At 41.3% G+C, this 16,735-nt stretch overlaps 1 protein-coding gene across 1 annotated transcript; it reads left to right on the plus strand.

Moving 5' to 3' along the window:
- Positions 1-11,197: 11,197 nt before the first annotated feature.
- LOC140796042 (uncharacterized) lies at positions 11,198-13,670 on the plus strand. Its single transcript, XM_073148879.1, has 5 exons — positions 11,198-11,866; positions 11,944-12,001; positions 12,102-12,185; positions 12,271-12,406; positions 12,629-13,670. Exons 1-5 carry the CDS (start codon positions 11,269-11,271, stop codon positions 12,899-12,901), a joined length of 1,149 nt encoding a protein of 382 aa, XP_073004980.1. The 5' UTR covers positions 11,198-11,268; the 3' UTR covers positions 12,902-13,670.
- Positions 13,671-16,735: the final 3,065 nt, after the last annotated feature.

A 16,735-nucleotide genomic window follows, 5' to 3' on the forward strand; every position in this document is an offset into this window, starting at 1 on the left:
GGCTTGGCAAGCCATCCGATGAGGCGACATGGGAGTTGGAGACAGATATCTTGGAGCATTTCCCCGACTTTACAACTTGAGGAAAAGGTGGGGGAAGCATGATGGGCTGATACACCTTATTAGAGTATTTTCTTATTGCATTAGTTATTTATTTTTATTAAAATAAATTTTTTATAGGTCACGTTCAAACGCGGTCAGGCGTGTTCAAACACCTGCATCAAATTCGTAGAAATAGAGAACGCCTTTTGTGCTTTCAAACGTGATTGGGTGCTTTCAAACACGATCGGCGGGAGTCCACTAGAATTAGGGTTAATAATTATTATTTTGGCTTATTGGCTAACCTCTATAAAAGTATGGATGGCAGCCAAAATTATAATGCTATTGGAATATTAGTTTCTTGCCTCTCTATCTTCTCTCTTCCCAAATCTTCCTCCTCCCTCTTCACCAACCTACCACCTCTACCGTTGGCAAGGTCTCTCCTAACTTCTAATCTCCCTTGTTTCTTGAGTCCTCCCTCTTCTTTGGATCTCGACCACCTATTCTCCTTCATTTTTATCCTTTAAAATACATCTACCATCCACCCTCATCTCCATAATCATCCATAACCCTAACATCCACTCCACTCATCACCACCACCATCATCCAAACTATATCGTATTTGCGTCCCAGTTGCAGTTAGATCTGTGAAGGGCATAAAATATGAAAAATGTAGATCAGGAAGCTACTGATCGATTCTACTTAGTTTCGTAGTTTTCTGATTACGGGAGAATATTTGGTGAATAATATTGATCAGTTGCACAGACTACTTTCTACAATAAATTCAGATCTTGAAGGAATTGTTCCGTAACCTATCATAGAGGTTTACTTGGAGACCCCTTTTCTACTTGGTTGGAACTCCAACTATTAGAATTCCATGAATAAAGTTATTTTCTCCTAGTGGGATGAGATGCAACAGTCCTTATTGGACCCCATTTTCTTTTGCCTCTCCACCTTCACAGCTAGCTTGATGACATCCTCAAGGAAGAAAAAATGTTGAAGTTCAACTGTATCTATAATTTCTTTGTTTAATCTTCCAAAAATCTAGCAATGGTTTGCTCTTGTGGTTTTCGCACTTCACATCTCATTATTAAAATTTCAAACTCTTTAACATAATCTTCTACGCACATTCCACCTTGTCTAAGGCTCTACAAACGAATATATACAGGTCTTGACGATAATATTATGGTACAAAATGCCTTTGCATTAATTTTTTCATAATCCAGCTTCTGACCTCTTCTTTGCCGTCTCTTCATCGTTGTGCCTTTTGTTGGAAAGAAATATTGAAATCAGATTTGGTTCCAAAAGAAATATCGAAATCAGATTTGGTTCCAACTTGAGGAGTGTTGGAAAGAAATATCGAAATTAGATTTTATTACTATTGTTATTAATTTGGTTAATCTGTTTGTTATCTACTTTCCTTGTATATAGCAGCTCTATCCTAATCTGTTGGATAGACAAGCTTAATTGTTAGAGAGATTGTTATAATCTCCTCCTATTTATGTACCATTCATCTTAATGAAATATACAATTTACCTCATTCTATTTTAATTTCTTTCGTTTTACACCTTTAGACTTTCCCAACACAAATTTGTATAATCAGTGAACTCAAGGGCAGCAAGTTGACATTCCACCTTGTCTAAGGCTCTACAAACCCTAGCAACCCTCATTTGGTTAATCTGTTTGTTATCTACTTTCATTGTATATAGCAGCTCTATCCTAATCTGTTGGATAGACAAGCTTAATTGTAGGAGAGATTATTGTAATCTCCTATTTATATACTTGATTCATCTTAATGAAATATACAATTTACCTCATTCTATTTTAATTTTCTTTTTTTTTTACATGGTATCAGAACTTGAACCCTAGCAACCAAGCTCTATTGCAGTCATACTCTAATCCATCGAAACCTTCATTACCCTCAATGGCTGAAGATAATCATTCTTCTTCCCAACGTGTTGTTCTACCAAATCCATCAAAGGTAGGGAAAGAAAAATTCCCTACTGACTTCTCCAATCCTTACTTCATCCATCCTTCTGATCATTCCGAATTGGTTCTCATTTCCAAGCCCCTCAATGGAGATAACTACTCCAGTTGGAAAAGATCCATGATTCGAGCCTTGAATACAAGAAATAAGCTCGGATTCATGAATGGGTCTATCTCAGCTCCTTCAGAAGCAGATGGCCCTGATAGTCACGCCATTTGGTCAAGATGTAATGACATTATCCATTTTTGGATAGTCAGCATCTAGATCATAGTCAACACCTGTGATCTAGAAATTACTGACAGTGTGAATTTTCCACTACTAGAGAAGTTTGGGAGGACCTCGACACTCGATTCTCTCAGGGCAATCTAGCCCGCACATTTGAGATCCAACGGGACATCGCCCTCCACAGATAAGCATCCTCCCTTTGATCCAGTCACCTCCTCCTCTCTAGATTCGCATAAAGGGACAAGGTACCCAGTAACCAATAACCTTTCTTATCATCGCTATACACCTGTGATATGATTCGGACTTCGTCGACGTCGCCTCGAGCATGGATTCACTTTAGGAGTGTTTTTGCTTCATGTTTTAGTGTTTAATTTCCATTAAAATAAGTTTTCTGTAAGTCGCGTTCGAACGCGGGTGGAGTGAGTTCGAACGCGGTTTGTGAACGAGGTTGTGAACGTGGTGAAGAGAATGTACTGTGCGTTCGAACGCACTGTGAACGCCTGCATCGCGTTCGCAAATACCGACAGGCGCGTTCGATCACGCGTTCGAACGCCTGCATCGCGTTCGCAAATCCAGAAGAGCTAATTCGGTCCGTTCGAACGCGGTCGGCGAAAATTGTGTTTTAGGGTTAATATGAGTTGTTGGTTAGCCTATAAAAGAATGTGTAGGGCAACCAAAATTATTATTGATTATTGAGATTGAGTTTTGCCTTGCCTCCTTCGTCTTCTTCGCTCCCGTTCTCTCAATCCCCGGCGACGCCGCTTCTAACCTCCCTCATCCGGCTAATCACCCTAGTCCCTTAGGGGTGGCCCTCTTCTCCCCCTTCGTCCAATCTATCCCACACTTGCCCTAATCCTTCCATCAACCACAACCCTTCCACCATCACTTTTCACCGGTGCCACCACATTAGCGCGGGTCATCCACCAACCATCATTACCTAGGATCTCATGCCTCCATCCACGAATCCAAAATAGAGCATCCTGACGTTTGTCCACTAAACGGACTATATCTCGAGATCCACAAGTCCGATTCCCTGAAACTTAATTTGTTGGAAAGCTCTTTTCTAGGGCTACAACATATCAAAATTTCACATCGATCCAACGGGGGCATATTTTGGTATCTTATTTCAAAGTTCCGTACAAGATCAGTCCAGATACGAGAGTCGGAAGAGATCGATCTTTAGCCCCAAAGGAGAGATCTTATCAAGCTGGTATCAGAGCTCCATAGCCAGAGGCGTGATCGTAACAAGCTGGTATCAGAGCCACCGTTCCTCCGACAAGCGCTTCCAATGACGACAACCAGATCCATGGCTGCACGGCGAGATGATGAAGAAGAGATTATCCCAATAGAGGAGGGAGAAACGGTTGCAGGGACTTCCACCCGTGGAACCGCCCGATCTAATCGGAATACGGAATAACCTAGTATTCAAGCCGTGTTGGGGTCTCTTTCCAGACAGATGGCCATCAATAATCAAATGATGATGGAGATGCTGTGGGAAATACGGGCGTGGCCGAAACCTTCTTCAACAAGCAGGGCAATCACAAGGCAGCATGGGGAACCCTCTGCAACATACCCAACATCCTCCACGGCCTCCCCGTTCATCACAAAAGTTGGGGAGAGTTCGGCTATCAGGCAAGATCGAGCTTCTACACCTCGACCCATGGTTAGCTGCAACAAACGGCTGTCGGCTACAATGGGATCCTCAACCATTGTAGCAGCCCTCGGAACCTCCACATCTTCCCATGCACCGGAGACCTCGTCGACAAACTGTGAAGGGCTGGCTGCACCATTCCCGATCCCTGCAGAAACGGCGAAGAGTCTAGCTTCAAGGCAGCAGTTTCCTTTGGCAAGCTTGACGGTTGGAAATGTTCTTTTGATGTCAGAACGGAGTTCTTCGACGAGTCGACAACCGTGCGAACCACTGTTGAATGGAGGAAGACCACACGTGGCCACTGGATATTCCTCATCAGGAATCCTCATCCGTAGTGAGGGAGATGATCCATAATCGCAAGTTCCAGCACTTGGGCTACCTTACACCACCTTCATTTGCAACCACAGCGAGTCAGCAACTATGAAGAAATCATGTATGGCCTCTAGTGACCTTCCACCATTCTCCTCGGTCAATCGACAGTCGACTGCGATAGTGCCATCACTGGCGATGACGTTGCAGCTCCCCGCCGAGCTACAACTCGAAGAAAAAGGCCGCAATCTTCCAACCACGGCAGCACCAGCCTCTGACAGCCTCGTTAAGACCTTGTGGGCTAATGATTTTGTCACCCAAATGATCGAAAGCTACTTAAGCAACTACTGGAGGTGGTCACTACTCAGCCAAGGCTGCCACGTGCTAAGGCAACTCTTATGGCAATGGCTAATGGAGATGGAACTAAGAGAGAAAGATTAGGGATTTTAAATTTTTTTGAAGACTCTAAGTGGTTAGAATTTCAAGAAGGCTACATTGTTGGGCTTGACCAGGTGGAATTGCTAGACATTAGTTGGGTTGGACCTAAGAGCCAAAGGGGTCAAGTCAAGTGGGAGTCATCTCTGGACTTCGGGACTCAGTTAAGTCAAATAAAGGACATGATCAGAAACCCTCTACTTGACTTAAGACGAGTTTGCTTATACCAGGATACATTTGACTCGGATCCTAATCCATGGAGTGGGCAGAATGATTATGAGCACAACCAACAATCAGTTTGGCTAGCTGAACCTAACTTGAGTCACTGGGAGAACCTAATCTGGATCCACCAACTGCATCTAACTCGACCTCCCGAGCGCAATCGGATGCACCAGTTTCTATTGCTGAACTGACATTGAGTCAATTGTTTCGACCACCCGAGACCAAGTGGACTCAATGTAGATGGACCCGAATTTCACCTTGGACTAGTTGGAGTACGAGTATCCAAGCTCGACTGAGGATGAACCCCTTTGAGGCGGTTATGGTCGCACTACCCCTATCTTGTGTGCCTACGAAAGACTCGCGGCGACGGATCGGACCGAGCTTGACTTGGAACTTGCTGATCGAGAATCGAGCGGCTGATGCCCTTTCGCGCCAACCTGACACAAGTGAGCTTGCCTCTTTCTCAGCACCAACATTTCCTGTATCTTCAGATATGTGGGGAACCAATGCAGAAGATCATACCATGGAGGAGCTTGAGTCAGAGTTCAAAGATCGCTTTCCGAACTTCAAACCTTGAGGACAAGGTTGCGGAAGCGTGGTGGATTGATACGATTCAGACTTCACCGACGTCGTCTCGAGCATGGATTCACTTTAGGAGTGTTTTTGCTTCATGTTTTAGTGTTTAATTTCCATTAAAATAAGTTTTCTATAAGTCGCGTTCGAACGCGGGTGGAGTGAGTTCGAACGCGGTTTGTGAACGGGGTTGTGAACGTGGTGAAGAGAATGTACTGTGCGTTCGAACGCACTGTGAACGCCTGCATCGCATTCGCAAATACCGACAGGCGTGTTCGATCACGCGTTCGAACGCCTGCATCGCGTTCGCAAATCTAGAAGAGCTAATTCGGTGTGTTCGAACGCGGTCGGGCGAGTTCGAACGCGGTCGGCGAAAATTGTGTTTTAGGGTTAATGTGAGTTGTTGGTTAGCCTATAAAAGAATGTGTAGGGCAACCAAAATTATTATTGATTATTGAGATTGAGTTTTGCCTTGCCTCCTTCGTCTTCTTCGCTCCCGTTCTCTCAATCCCCGGCGACGCCGCTTCTAACCTCCCTCGTCCGGCTAATCACCCTAGTCCCTTAGGGGTGGCCCTCTTCTCCCCCTTCGTCCAATCTATCCCACACTTGCCCTAATCCTTCCATCAACCACAACCCTTCCACCATCACTTTTCACCGGTGCCACCACATTAACGCGGGTCATCCACCAACCATCATTACCTAGGATCTCGTGCCTCCATCCACAAATCCAAAACAGAGCATCCTAATGTTTGTCCACTAAACGGACGATATCTCGAGATCCACAAGTCCGATTCGCCTGAAACTTAATTTGTTGGAAAGCTCTTTTCTAGGGCTACAACATATCAATATTTCACATCGATCCAACGGCGGCATATTTCGGGATCTTATTTCAAATTTCCGTGCAAGATCAGTTCAGATACGAGAGTCGGAAGAGATCGATCTTTAGCCCCAAAGGAGAGATCGTATCAAGCTGGTATCAGAGCTCCATAGCCAGAGGCGTGATCGTAACAACCTGCACACAAATTGTTTATTGCTTCTATCGGTCAAGAGCGAGAGCTGACCTCTTACAATGAAGCTATCACCAACCCTCAATGGCATAATGCAATGAAGCTTGAGTTAAATGCCCTTGCTGCCAACGGCACATGGAGTCTGACCTCTCTTCCGGCTCGCAAGAAACTCATAGGATGTCGGTGGGTTTACAAGATCAAACATCACTCTAATGGCACAATAGAGCGACATAAGGCGCGTCTGGTTGCCTAAGGATTCAACCAAATAGAGGGCATCGACTACCACGAGACTTTCTCTCCCACAACAAAACTTATTTCTGTTCGCTACCTTCTTGCCTTAGCTGCTGCTAGAGGCTGGCCACTTCATTAACTTGATGTCCACAATGCATTCCTCTACGGTGACTTAATTGAAGAAATTTATATGTCTCCACCACCAGGGCTTTGGAGACAGTAGGAGGAACATCTCGTCTGTCGCCTACACAAATCGCTCTATGGATTGAAGCAAGCCTACTGCTAGTGGTTTTCAAAGTTTTCTTCTGTCATCACTTCCGCTGGCTTTGTACAATCACGAGTCGACTACTCCCTCTTCATCGAAAAGAAAGGCAAGTCCTTTACCATTCTCCTAATTTATGTCGACGACATTTTGATCACTGGAAATGATCCAAACAGTATTGTCGCCATCAAGCAAAAAAATTTCAATCTTAAAGACCTTGGCAAGTTGAAATATTTTCTAGGAATAGAAATCTCTACATCTAGGAATGGGATTTTTATGTCAGAGAGAAAATATGCGTTAGAAATAATCAAAGATGCAGGTCTATTAAATGTTGCTCTAGTAGACACTCCTATGGAAAGAGGCATAAAACTGTCAGATAAAGATGAATTACTTAAAGGTCCAGGCAGATATAGAAGATTGGTTGGCCGCCTGATATATTTGACAGTGTGAAGACCTAATATCATCTATTATGTTCATGTCTTGAGTAGATTCATGCATCAACCCAGAAGACATCATATGGAGGCAGCCTTACGCGTTGTTCGATATCTAAAGGATGCCCCACGTCAAGGTCTATTCTTTTCTTCAAAAAATGATTTGAAATTGCGGGCGTACTGTGATTCAGATTGAGGAGGTTGTCCTCTCACTAGACGATCCACTACAAGGTAACATGTGTTCCTTAGGTCCTCACTAATTTTATAGAAATCAAAACGGCAGAAAACTTTATCATTGTCTTCAACCGAAGCGAAATACTGCACAATGACTGGAGCCTGCTGTTAGTTAACATGACATCGGTGCCTATTAGGAGACTTAGGCCTTATTCAACATGGACCTGCTTTCTTATATTGTGACAATAAGGTTGCTCTGCATATAGCAGCAAACCCAGTCTTTCATGAACGCACAAGGCACATAGAAATGGACTATCACTATATTCGAGACAAGATTCAAGATGGTTCAATAATTACCAAGTATATTGGCTCAGCAAATCAATTGGCAAATTTGTTAACTAAACATTTGGGAAAGGAAATATTTATACCTATGGTATGCAAGTTGGGTGTGCAAGATATCCACTGTCCAACTTGAGGGGGAGTGTTGGAAAGAAATATTAAAATCAGATTTCGTTCCAAGTTGAGAGGGGTGTTTGTTAAAAAGAAATATAGAAATTAGATTCAGTTCCAACTTGAAGGGGAGGGGAGTGTTGGAAAGAAATATCGAAATCAGATTATATTACTATTGTTATTGATTTGGTTAATCTGTTTGTTATTTACTTTCTTTGTATATAGCAGCTCTATCCTAATCTGTTGGATAGACAAGCTTAATTGTTGGAGAGATTGTTATAATCTCCTCCTATTTATGTACTATTCATCTTAATGAAATATACAATTTACCTCATTCTATTTTAATTTCTTTCGTTTTACACCTTTAGACTTTCCCAACACAAATTGGTATAATTAGTGAACTCAAGGGCAGCAAGTTGACATTTTTGAACCTCCGAATACTCTTAGTACTTAAACACCTTTTCTACCTATTGTACCCGCTCCAAATATTCTTCAGGAGAACTGGTGCTTTGAATGGAGGAATCTTTATCTTGGTGTTGTTTCCTGGATCCTTTAGCTGCCTTCATCGTCTTTGTTGCTCCATTATGTCATTCCCCACGAGAAGCTCCTTGTCTTCCTCCTATTCAGTCGCCCTTGGCACTTGATAAGCTTGGTGTTGCACTGTCAGCCTCCCCACCATCTGTGCCAAACAATTCATCTACTCCACCATCTTATCTTGTCATCGGTGAAGTGCAAAGATTTGAGTTTGCTCTGAACTAGCTCCTCTCAAATTGCTGGATCGATGTTCTCCCTCCATGAGCCACAAATTTTGATGAAAAAATTACGAAAATTAACCTAGGTGCTGTAATACCAAAATGATGAGCTTTCACAAGCTCCAAAAGGAAGAAATAAAACAAGAAGAACTAACAACCTTTGTTTGATAAGTTTGGAACGCCACAAACATATTGTGTTACAGTAATTCGCCACACTCAAGAAGGAGAAGAAGGTGAGTGATAAGATTTGATAGATTCACCACTAAACCAAGGTTTAGACAAGAATTTCGTAACTCTTATGCAAGAAAATTTTCTAACCTAATTACACTTCCAAAACAAGCATTTTCAAAGGCCAAACAAATTACACTTCCCAAAAGCTAATAAATGGCCACTAAATAATATTAAATGGCCAGCATACTTACTAAGTCAAAGGAACTGAAAAGACACCAAAAGATAAACGAAAATTAAAAACTTAATCCATATCCTTCTGGTCCTAAAATGGGCTCAATCATATGCCAATGTAACCCAAGTTAATTATACAAATGAGCAAAGTGATCCCTTTAGGCTTGATGTCCACTTTGTTCTTTACTAAGTCTTCTATACGATACATTTTTTTTACAAAGAGTTATTCAAGAGTAGTTTGGAAAGCGTTGAATTTAGAACGAGTAATTGACCTAAAATTAGAAGCCAACGATCTAACATGAGGCACATCAGGGGTTGGGCAATAAGGGTCCTTGTTGGGGGAGGTGGAGGGCCTTGCGGAGCAAGGTGAGGCGGTGGTTGGTGGATGGCTCAGTGGTGGTGGATTCTGGTTGGGTTCCCTACGATTGGCTGATGGGTAGACGCTGACACATGTTGAAATTTAGTGGAAATGGAAAGCAAGTGTACATCATGAATATGGTGCCATACATGGATGGGAGGAACCGCCATAGGAGGAGCCGTCGGTTAAGGGATTCTTCATTCCGGTGATCAGCGAGGTGTGGAAGGTTCATTCGTATCTCATGCATCTCTTAATGGGTGGCCTGCATTTGTTGGATCACCATTTTCAAAAGGCAGTTGGTTTGACCTATGGCCTCCATTGGATTAGCCCCCATATTTAATCAGGTTAGACAAGTTGACATGTTTATAATCCGAATCAGATTAAACTAAATTCAATCCCGACTAAGAACCGGATTATCAGATATAGTTATCGGGTTGAGCCAATATTTGTCATGCCTATACAACTGCATGGGCGGTTAAAGCACAAGTATGCTGCCTTTGTAATTTTATTCCACTAGCATCACAGTTTCTACATTCAGATTCCCATCTAAAGAACTAATGGCATTGTACCAGTGGGCCACCCAACAAGAATAAACATTTAAAACATAGGGAAGTCCTATATTAGGACAATTAGGACCACTGACGTACATATATGAAGTTCAATTGTTAAACAAAATCCCAACCAATCCAATAGAAGCCTTCTGCTTCCAACATTAGGTGTACTTGGCTACCCATATCGTTCTGAATAGTGTTCGTTCAGATGCTAACTCAACAACAGGAACAACCATTATACATAAAAGATTCAAAGAAAAAAAAAACAAGATTTGGATAACATATTGGGTCACCTTAACTAGTATTAATCTAATGGAGCCAACCATGTGCATTTCTTGAGAGGAAAAGAAGGGGTGGTGGGGGAAGGGAATGAGAACAGGTTCTTGCCAGCGAGAAAGTAGGGGGATAAGATGGAGCCCCTTCTCCCTAACCTTTTCTTCTCCGCCACTCCATCACAAAAGAGGACAGTTTAGCTTTGTAGAAAATAAAAGGTCCACAGTGGAACTTAAGATAGTAATTCAATCTTTCAGAACTTGGATCCAATGAACATTAAGATTGAGTCAAATTCGAGTTAGATTGTATCAAATTCAATTGTTATCTAACTCTACCTACATGGCATAGTTACAATCTGATAACAACATATAAAAAAGATAATATTCAAGTGAAGAATCATTGCCTTTGATGTAAATGATTTTCATGGAGAACAGTTTCAACTATTCCTATAAAAAGTTTGGAAACTCACTTATTTCTCCAATAAGTTTGAAAATAGACCTACTTTGCTAAAAGGAGTCCCATGAGATATCTCGTATTCTTTCTCAGTCATTCGAACCCAATAAGCATTGAGGCGGACAAATTGTAGCACAAACATGCATGTGCTCAACTCCATTGCTTATATATATCACAAGAGAACTAGTTACCTCCTTAATTTGTGCTTTGGATCCCAAATCCAAACCTAAGGCAACCCGACCTTTACAAATCTTTTTAACAGTGGACTCCAATCCCTCCATATTCCAAACTGATCCCACACACTCACTCACCTGTGCCTAACTTCCCCACCCCTTCCTATTGGGCCCTACCACCTTCCCTCGCACTTTCTTCTCCTTCTATATTATATATACCCCCATCCTCCTCCAACTTTTCTATCCCCAGCATCAGTTTCATATCTCTCTAATTCTTGTTATCTAGTTCTTAGCTTAATAACATCTCAGCAGTATGTGCAATGCAAAAACTAGGTCGGGCCAAACTGCAGTGGCGCAGATCGACGGAAGGCCGGTCTTACAGCCTGCTTCTAACCGCCTTGCCACACTAGAGGATCCTAAGCCTCTGAAGAAATCCCTCCAGAAATCTCTTTCTTTACCTGCCTACTTTGGTAACTCTACTACTACTACAGATGCTGATCTTTACGTCAATGAGCCTAGTCTCATCGATATCGCCAAAGCTTTGTCACCCATCTCTCCCACGTCGCCGCTCGTCAAAGACTTGAATTCATGTGCGGAGAAGCCAACGGCACAGAAGAAAATACCCAAGTCTATTCCAGAGGCAAGGAAGAAGTCGAAGAAATTGAATGGAGGAAACCAACCAATGCTCTCGCTCAATTTATCGTCGTTTTCGAGTGATAGAGCTCCAGGAAGCAATGCGGCAGCGCAGAGGGAACAAGCCACTCTCATGCAGGTTCAGCGGAAAATGAGGATCGCGCATTATGGGCGTACGGTCTCGATGATCGAAAGGATGGCGGTAACGGTACATTCTTCGACTGTAACTATTCAAGATCTAGAAGACAAGAGATGCAGCTTCATAACGCCCTACTCAGGTGAGTAAATCTTGGAGGTTAAACTTGGAATTCTTGCGTACATGGTCTCTTAATTAACATTTATCTTTGGTGCGCAGACCCTCTCTACGTTTCGTACCATGACGAGGAGTGGGGAGTTCCCGTCCATGATGACAAGTGAGTTTGTTATCTCTCTCTCTCTCTCTCTCTCTCTCTCTCTCTCTCTCTCTCTCTCTCTCTCAAAATGTGAAAATAACTAGGTGTGGATTCTTGGCAGGATGCTTTTCGAACAACTAGTGCTATCAGGTGCTCAAGTTGGGTCGGATTGGACTACCATTCTGAAGAAAAGGAACGACTTCAGGTTCATAAACTAGCTCTTTCTCTACTTATTCGTAGTTAGCAACTCATTGATAAGGTTTAAGTTTATAAGTTTGTGATCATTTCAGAGGAGCATTTGCTGGATTTGATGCTGAAGTGGTTGCCAAGTTCACGGAAAAGCGAATCGTTTCCATAGGCATGGAGTACGGGCTAGAATTGGGAAGAGTTCGTGGAGTCGTCGACAATGCCAACCGAATTCTCGAGGTATATTCCACTCCCTAATTATTATATATAATCATAAAAAATTTGCAATAGAAAATTCCGTAGAGAACTTTTAAGGGACCATCTCATCATAATATGATTCCATTATTCTTTTAATGCAAACTAGGGGTATCTACATCCAATATTCTTGTCTTTTTTGACTTTTTCACTGATCTTGTCTCTCGTGTGGGCTTATCATGCGATTTCTGTGTAATTTACGAACAGCTCAAGCAAAATTTTGGCTCCTTGGACAAGTATCTCTGGGCATTCGTGAACAACAAGCCAATCACACCAAAGTACAAATTTAGCAGAAAGATCCCCATCAAGACATCCAAGTCGGAGTCTATCAGCAAGGACATGGTCCGCCGTGGTTTCCGGTTCGTTGGCCCGACCGTCATCCACTCCTTCATGCAAGCTGCCGGCCTCACCAACGACCACCTCCTATCCTGCCCTCGTCACCTTCATTGCCTCTCGTTGCTCTCCTCCACTACCCATTAATCCATTCCCTCCTCCATAATCTAAGCAATAAAAAGAAAAACTTACTATATATATATATATATAGCCTTAGCTAAACCATTAGCGTTATATTATCTGTGTGAAGAACCTAATGAGTTGTTATATAGACTTTAACCTTTTCTCCTTTAAAGGTAGCTAGGAATGATGAGGTAGAAGATACGGAGGGGTGGCATGTGGTTAGTTAAGTGAGAAGTGGGGATACAGAGAGCATGTGGGTTGGCTGGCAGATGCATGTGTGTGAGATTTCAGGAGGCCTTTACCAAGTGGCCATGTGACCAGTACCACTAGGGCTCTCATTATTATTTGGAGTCATATCCTATAACAGTACCTAATTCTATTAGCAGGGCCTACCACTCCCATTCAATATTTTTTCTTCCTAGCTCATCCAGGTGTTAATTAGTTGTTCCTTATCATTATCCCTAGCTAGCAGGTGCCACTTTTCTTAATTTTAGGATAGTGCATGGTTAATTTGTTCCTTGTAAAAGTATTGAACTTATAATAGGTATGTCTATTAATTTGGCTGACTACTCCTTTGTATAATATTGCTAAGAAAGGAGAGAAATTAAGAGAGGCAGCCAGCCATTGATTTAAGTGGGATGGTTGAGCTGTCTCCCGAGGTTTGTGTGCATTTTACTGCTTGTGTGGGTGTGTAGTTTGCTTGACAGATTAGAGATGGTGTATTCCCTTCTTTTGTATGATTATTTTTCTTGTGACATCTATACGAGAATCTCTTCATGTGCTTCTTTTCTCATTTGTTCTATTTCTGACCGAGTATTCAATTTTGTAGCTAATTATATAAGTGTATAATGTATGGAAAAGTATGTTACTGGTGCAAGCAATCTACATTTATACACATCGCCTGATCTGGATGGTGTTGAAATTTGTTGGAAATTATTTCACTCCGTAGAAGATCTTGTAAGAAACTCATAAAATAAGCATAAGCGAAACCTACAGGAGAACTTTGTAAAACTTAATTTGTTCATGTGAGGAAGAAATTCATGTGTGATGGAGTTGTAAATGTTGTCACCTAGAAATGATATCTAATCCAAATTCAGTAAGGAGGTATCAGCCTAGTTTTGGAATCAATCGTCATAATTTATGAAATTTCTCGTCCCTTTGTGTAGGAAGTAACCAGATTCAAATTATTTGATATTGAATCTGCTCTAAATCCAACTAACCTGGATATATATCTTAATTTTTTTATCAATATAATAAATGAGAGAGATTCTGTGTTAGTAGTTTAGGATTTCACCGGATTCAGATTATATTGGTTGGCTGTGAATATCTATTAGAGCTCTTCTAGATATATAGTTCAGTACCTACATTATGCACATAAAAGTCTTAGATTACTCTAATTCCTAGAGTATAAAATACAAAGTCTCAATCTCTCAAAAAATACCATTCACACTATTGATATGTTCACTGAACATGTCAAGTTTGTGTCATTTTGGATGAGATTATAAAGTGTTATTGTAACGCCCCCGTTTGGCACAGGCACGTGCACGACCACGCGCCCACACGGCACGAGCGATGCACGCGACTGGTAGGGCGGGGCCCGTCACGCACAGATACACTCTTGTGCACATATAGTCATGACATGATCAAATAATACCTATTAACATATCCATATCCATATCCAAGTCTACAATAATATACACTAGACTGCTACCTAATCTGGCAAGACCCACACAGGCCACAACAAACCATCAAGATACAATTAAACAACTGATACACGAGTACACTATAATTTAATATATATTTTACAAATCATCGTCTAATACAATAAAGTATAAATATAATAAACAAAGATATAACTCAATTCCTATACAAACTATCATCTATACCGTCTCGCACCTATAGCTCACCTCATCAATCTAAAATATCTTCTCAGGATATCTCAGGTCGCTATCACATACCATATATGTAAGAGGGTTAGAAAATAAATAAAGAGTCATTAGCAAAAGGCTCAGTGAATAGACCTTCCCCCGAATTAGTGATGCCAAACAAAGAATAAATCATGAATAAGAAAGAGCATCATGTCATGAATAAGTATATGAATGTGTTCTCAATAATATATAAATAAAAAGTAAATAACATGTCATAACTGATAAAAATATATAATCCTCGACAATGAATAAACAAATTTCCATGTCAAACTATCATCATAACTCTCTCTCAAATATGGCACATGATGCATGCTGACCATGACCATGCTAATATGTTAAATGCAACCATATATGATGTATATTTGTTAGGTTTTTATTTGTTGGCAATTGTGTACAAAATATACTAAATATATTTTTTCATGTATATGAGCTTTACACAAGTCTAGAATATCTCTGGTTTGAAGAATTGCAAGATTATTGGAGAAAAGCCGTCGAGTTCACACCGCATTCACAAACGCGTTCGAACGCGGTGCGTTCACAAACGAGTTCGAACGCGAAATCTGCGTTCACACAGACAGAGAGCCGCGTTCACAAACGCGTTCGAACGCGAAATCTGCGTTCACACAAACAGAGAGCCGCGTTCACAAATGTGTTTGAACGCGGGTACTGCGTTCACATAGACCGAGAGCTGCGTTCACAAACGCGTTCGAATGCAACCTGAGGAATTCAAGCTGTCGCGTTCGAACGCACTCGAGCCCGTTCGAACGTACCAACAAAGTTTAAGAATCTTGTATTTTCATGAGTGCGGATAAGATTTGGATTTGGCTCTATCTTGAAGATCGTGAGTATGGATAAGATTTGGATTTGGCTCTATCTTGAAGATCGTGAGTACGGATAAGATTTGGATTTGGCTCTATCTTGAAGATCGTGAGTATGGATAAGATTTAGATTTGGCTCTATCTTGTACTTTCGTGAGTACGGATAAGATTATGATTTAACTCTATCTTGTACTTTCGTGAGTATGGATAATATTTGGATTTGGCTCTATCTTGGAGATGATATATAAGGATTGTGAAACCTTATCTCTAGGGTGGTTGAAGAAGCATTATTGAAGGAGACTTCTTGAGGCTACATTAGTTCTTCAACTAACAAGGCTCTTCTCATCTACAAATCTTAATCTTTCGTCTTAAGGGCTATCTAGACGAAAGATCAATCTCGAGGGTTACTGAGATTGGACTTCAATAACGAGAAGCGGTGAATCGTGGGTTCTAGCGAGCAAGACTGAGAGGAACAAAGTCGTTTGGTTCGACGGGTTGGTTTTGTCCGTAAGATCCTTAGGTCTCTTCCAAAAAGGTTTCAGGCAAAAGTTACAGCTATTGAGGAAAGTAAGGATATCGATTCTATGAAAGTTGAACAATTGGTAGGAAATCTACAAACATTTGAGTCCAGTCTTTCAAAACCAAGGAAGTCCAAAGGGATGGCCCTATCCACAGTTGAACAAAATTTAGAGGAGTCTGATGATGAAGGTGATTTAGATGTTGAGATGTTGACCAAGTTTGTCAAAAAGTTCAATAAATTCTTTCGGAAGCCAAACAAGTTGAATGCTGAAAAACTTGATAAAAGCAAAGCCTTTGTGAAAAAGAAGAATACTGTGAGTTCAAATACAGGTGGTACCAACAACAATGTCAAACAGAAAAATAAGAATTTTGAGAATAAAGTTCAATGTTTTGAATATTCTGATTTTGGACACATCACACAAGAATGCCCTAATCGCCTTAAGAAGAAGGGTAAAGCTATGAAAGTTACTTGGGATGACTAAGATGAATCTGATGATGATTCTGGAAAAGACGAAGAAAACTTTGTAGCTTTTGCCTCTTCTCTACTTAATATTGATTCTATTATTGATACTGATGGTACAGATGATCAGGAT

Source organism: Typha latifolia, chromosome 10, assembly GCF_019914945.1.
Source record: "Typha latifolia isolate L0001 chromosome 10, TyphaL0001v2, whole genome shotgun sequence".
Taxonomy (NCBI): domain Eukaryota; kingdom Viridiplantae; phylum Streptophyta; class Magnoliopsida; order Poales; family Typhaceae; genus Typha; species Typha latifolia.

Bases quoted from the DNA above. Each gene is read 5' to 3' on its own strand.
- LOC140796042 (XM_073148879.1), top strand. From the start codon at position 11,269: ATGTGCAATGCAAAAACTAGGTCGGGCCAAACTGCAGTGGCGCAGATC. The intron at 12,002-12,101 runs GTGAGTTTGTTA...GATTCTTGGCAG, and splicing joins GTTCCCGTCCATGATGACAA to GATGCTTTTCGAACAACTAG. The intron at 12,407-12,628 runs GTATATTCCACT...ATTTACGAACAG, and splicing joins ATGCCAACCGAATTCTCGAG to CTCAAGCAAAATTTTGGCTC.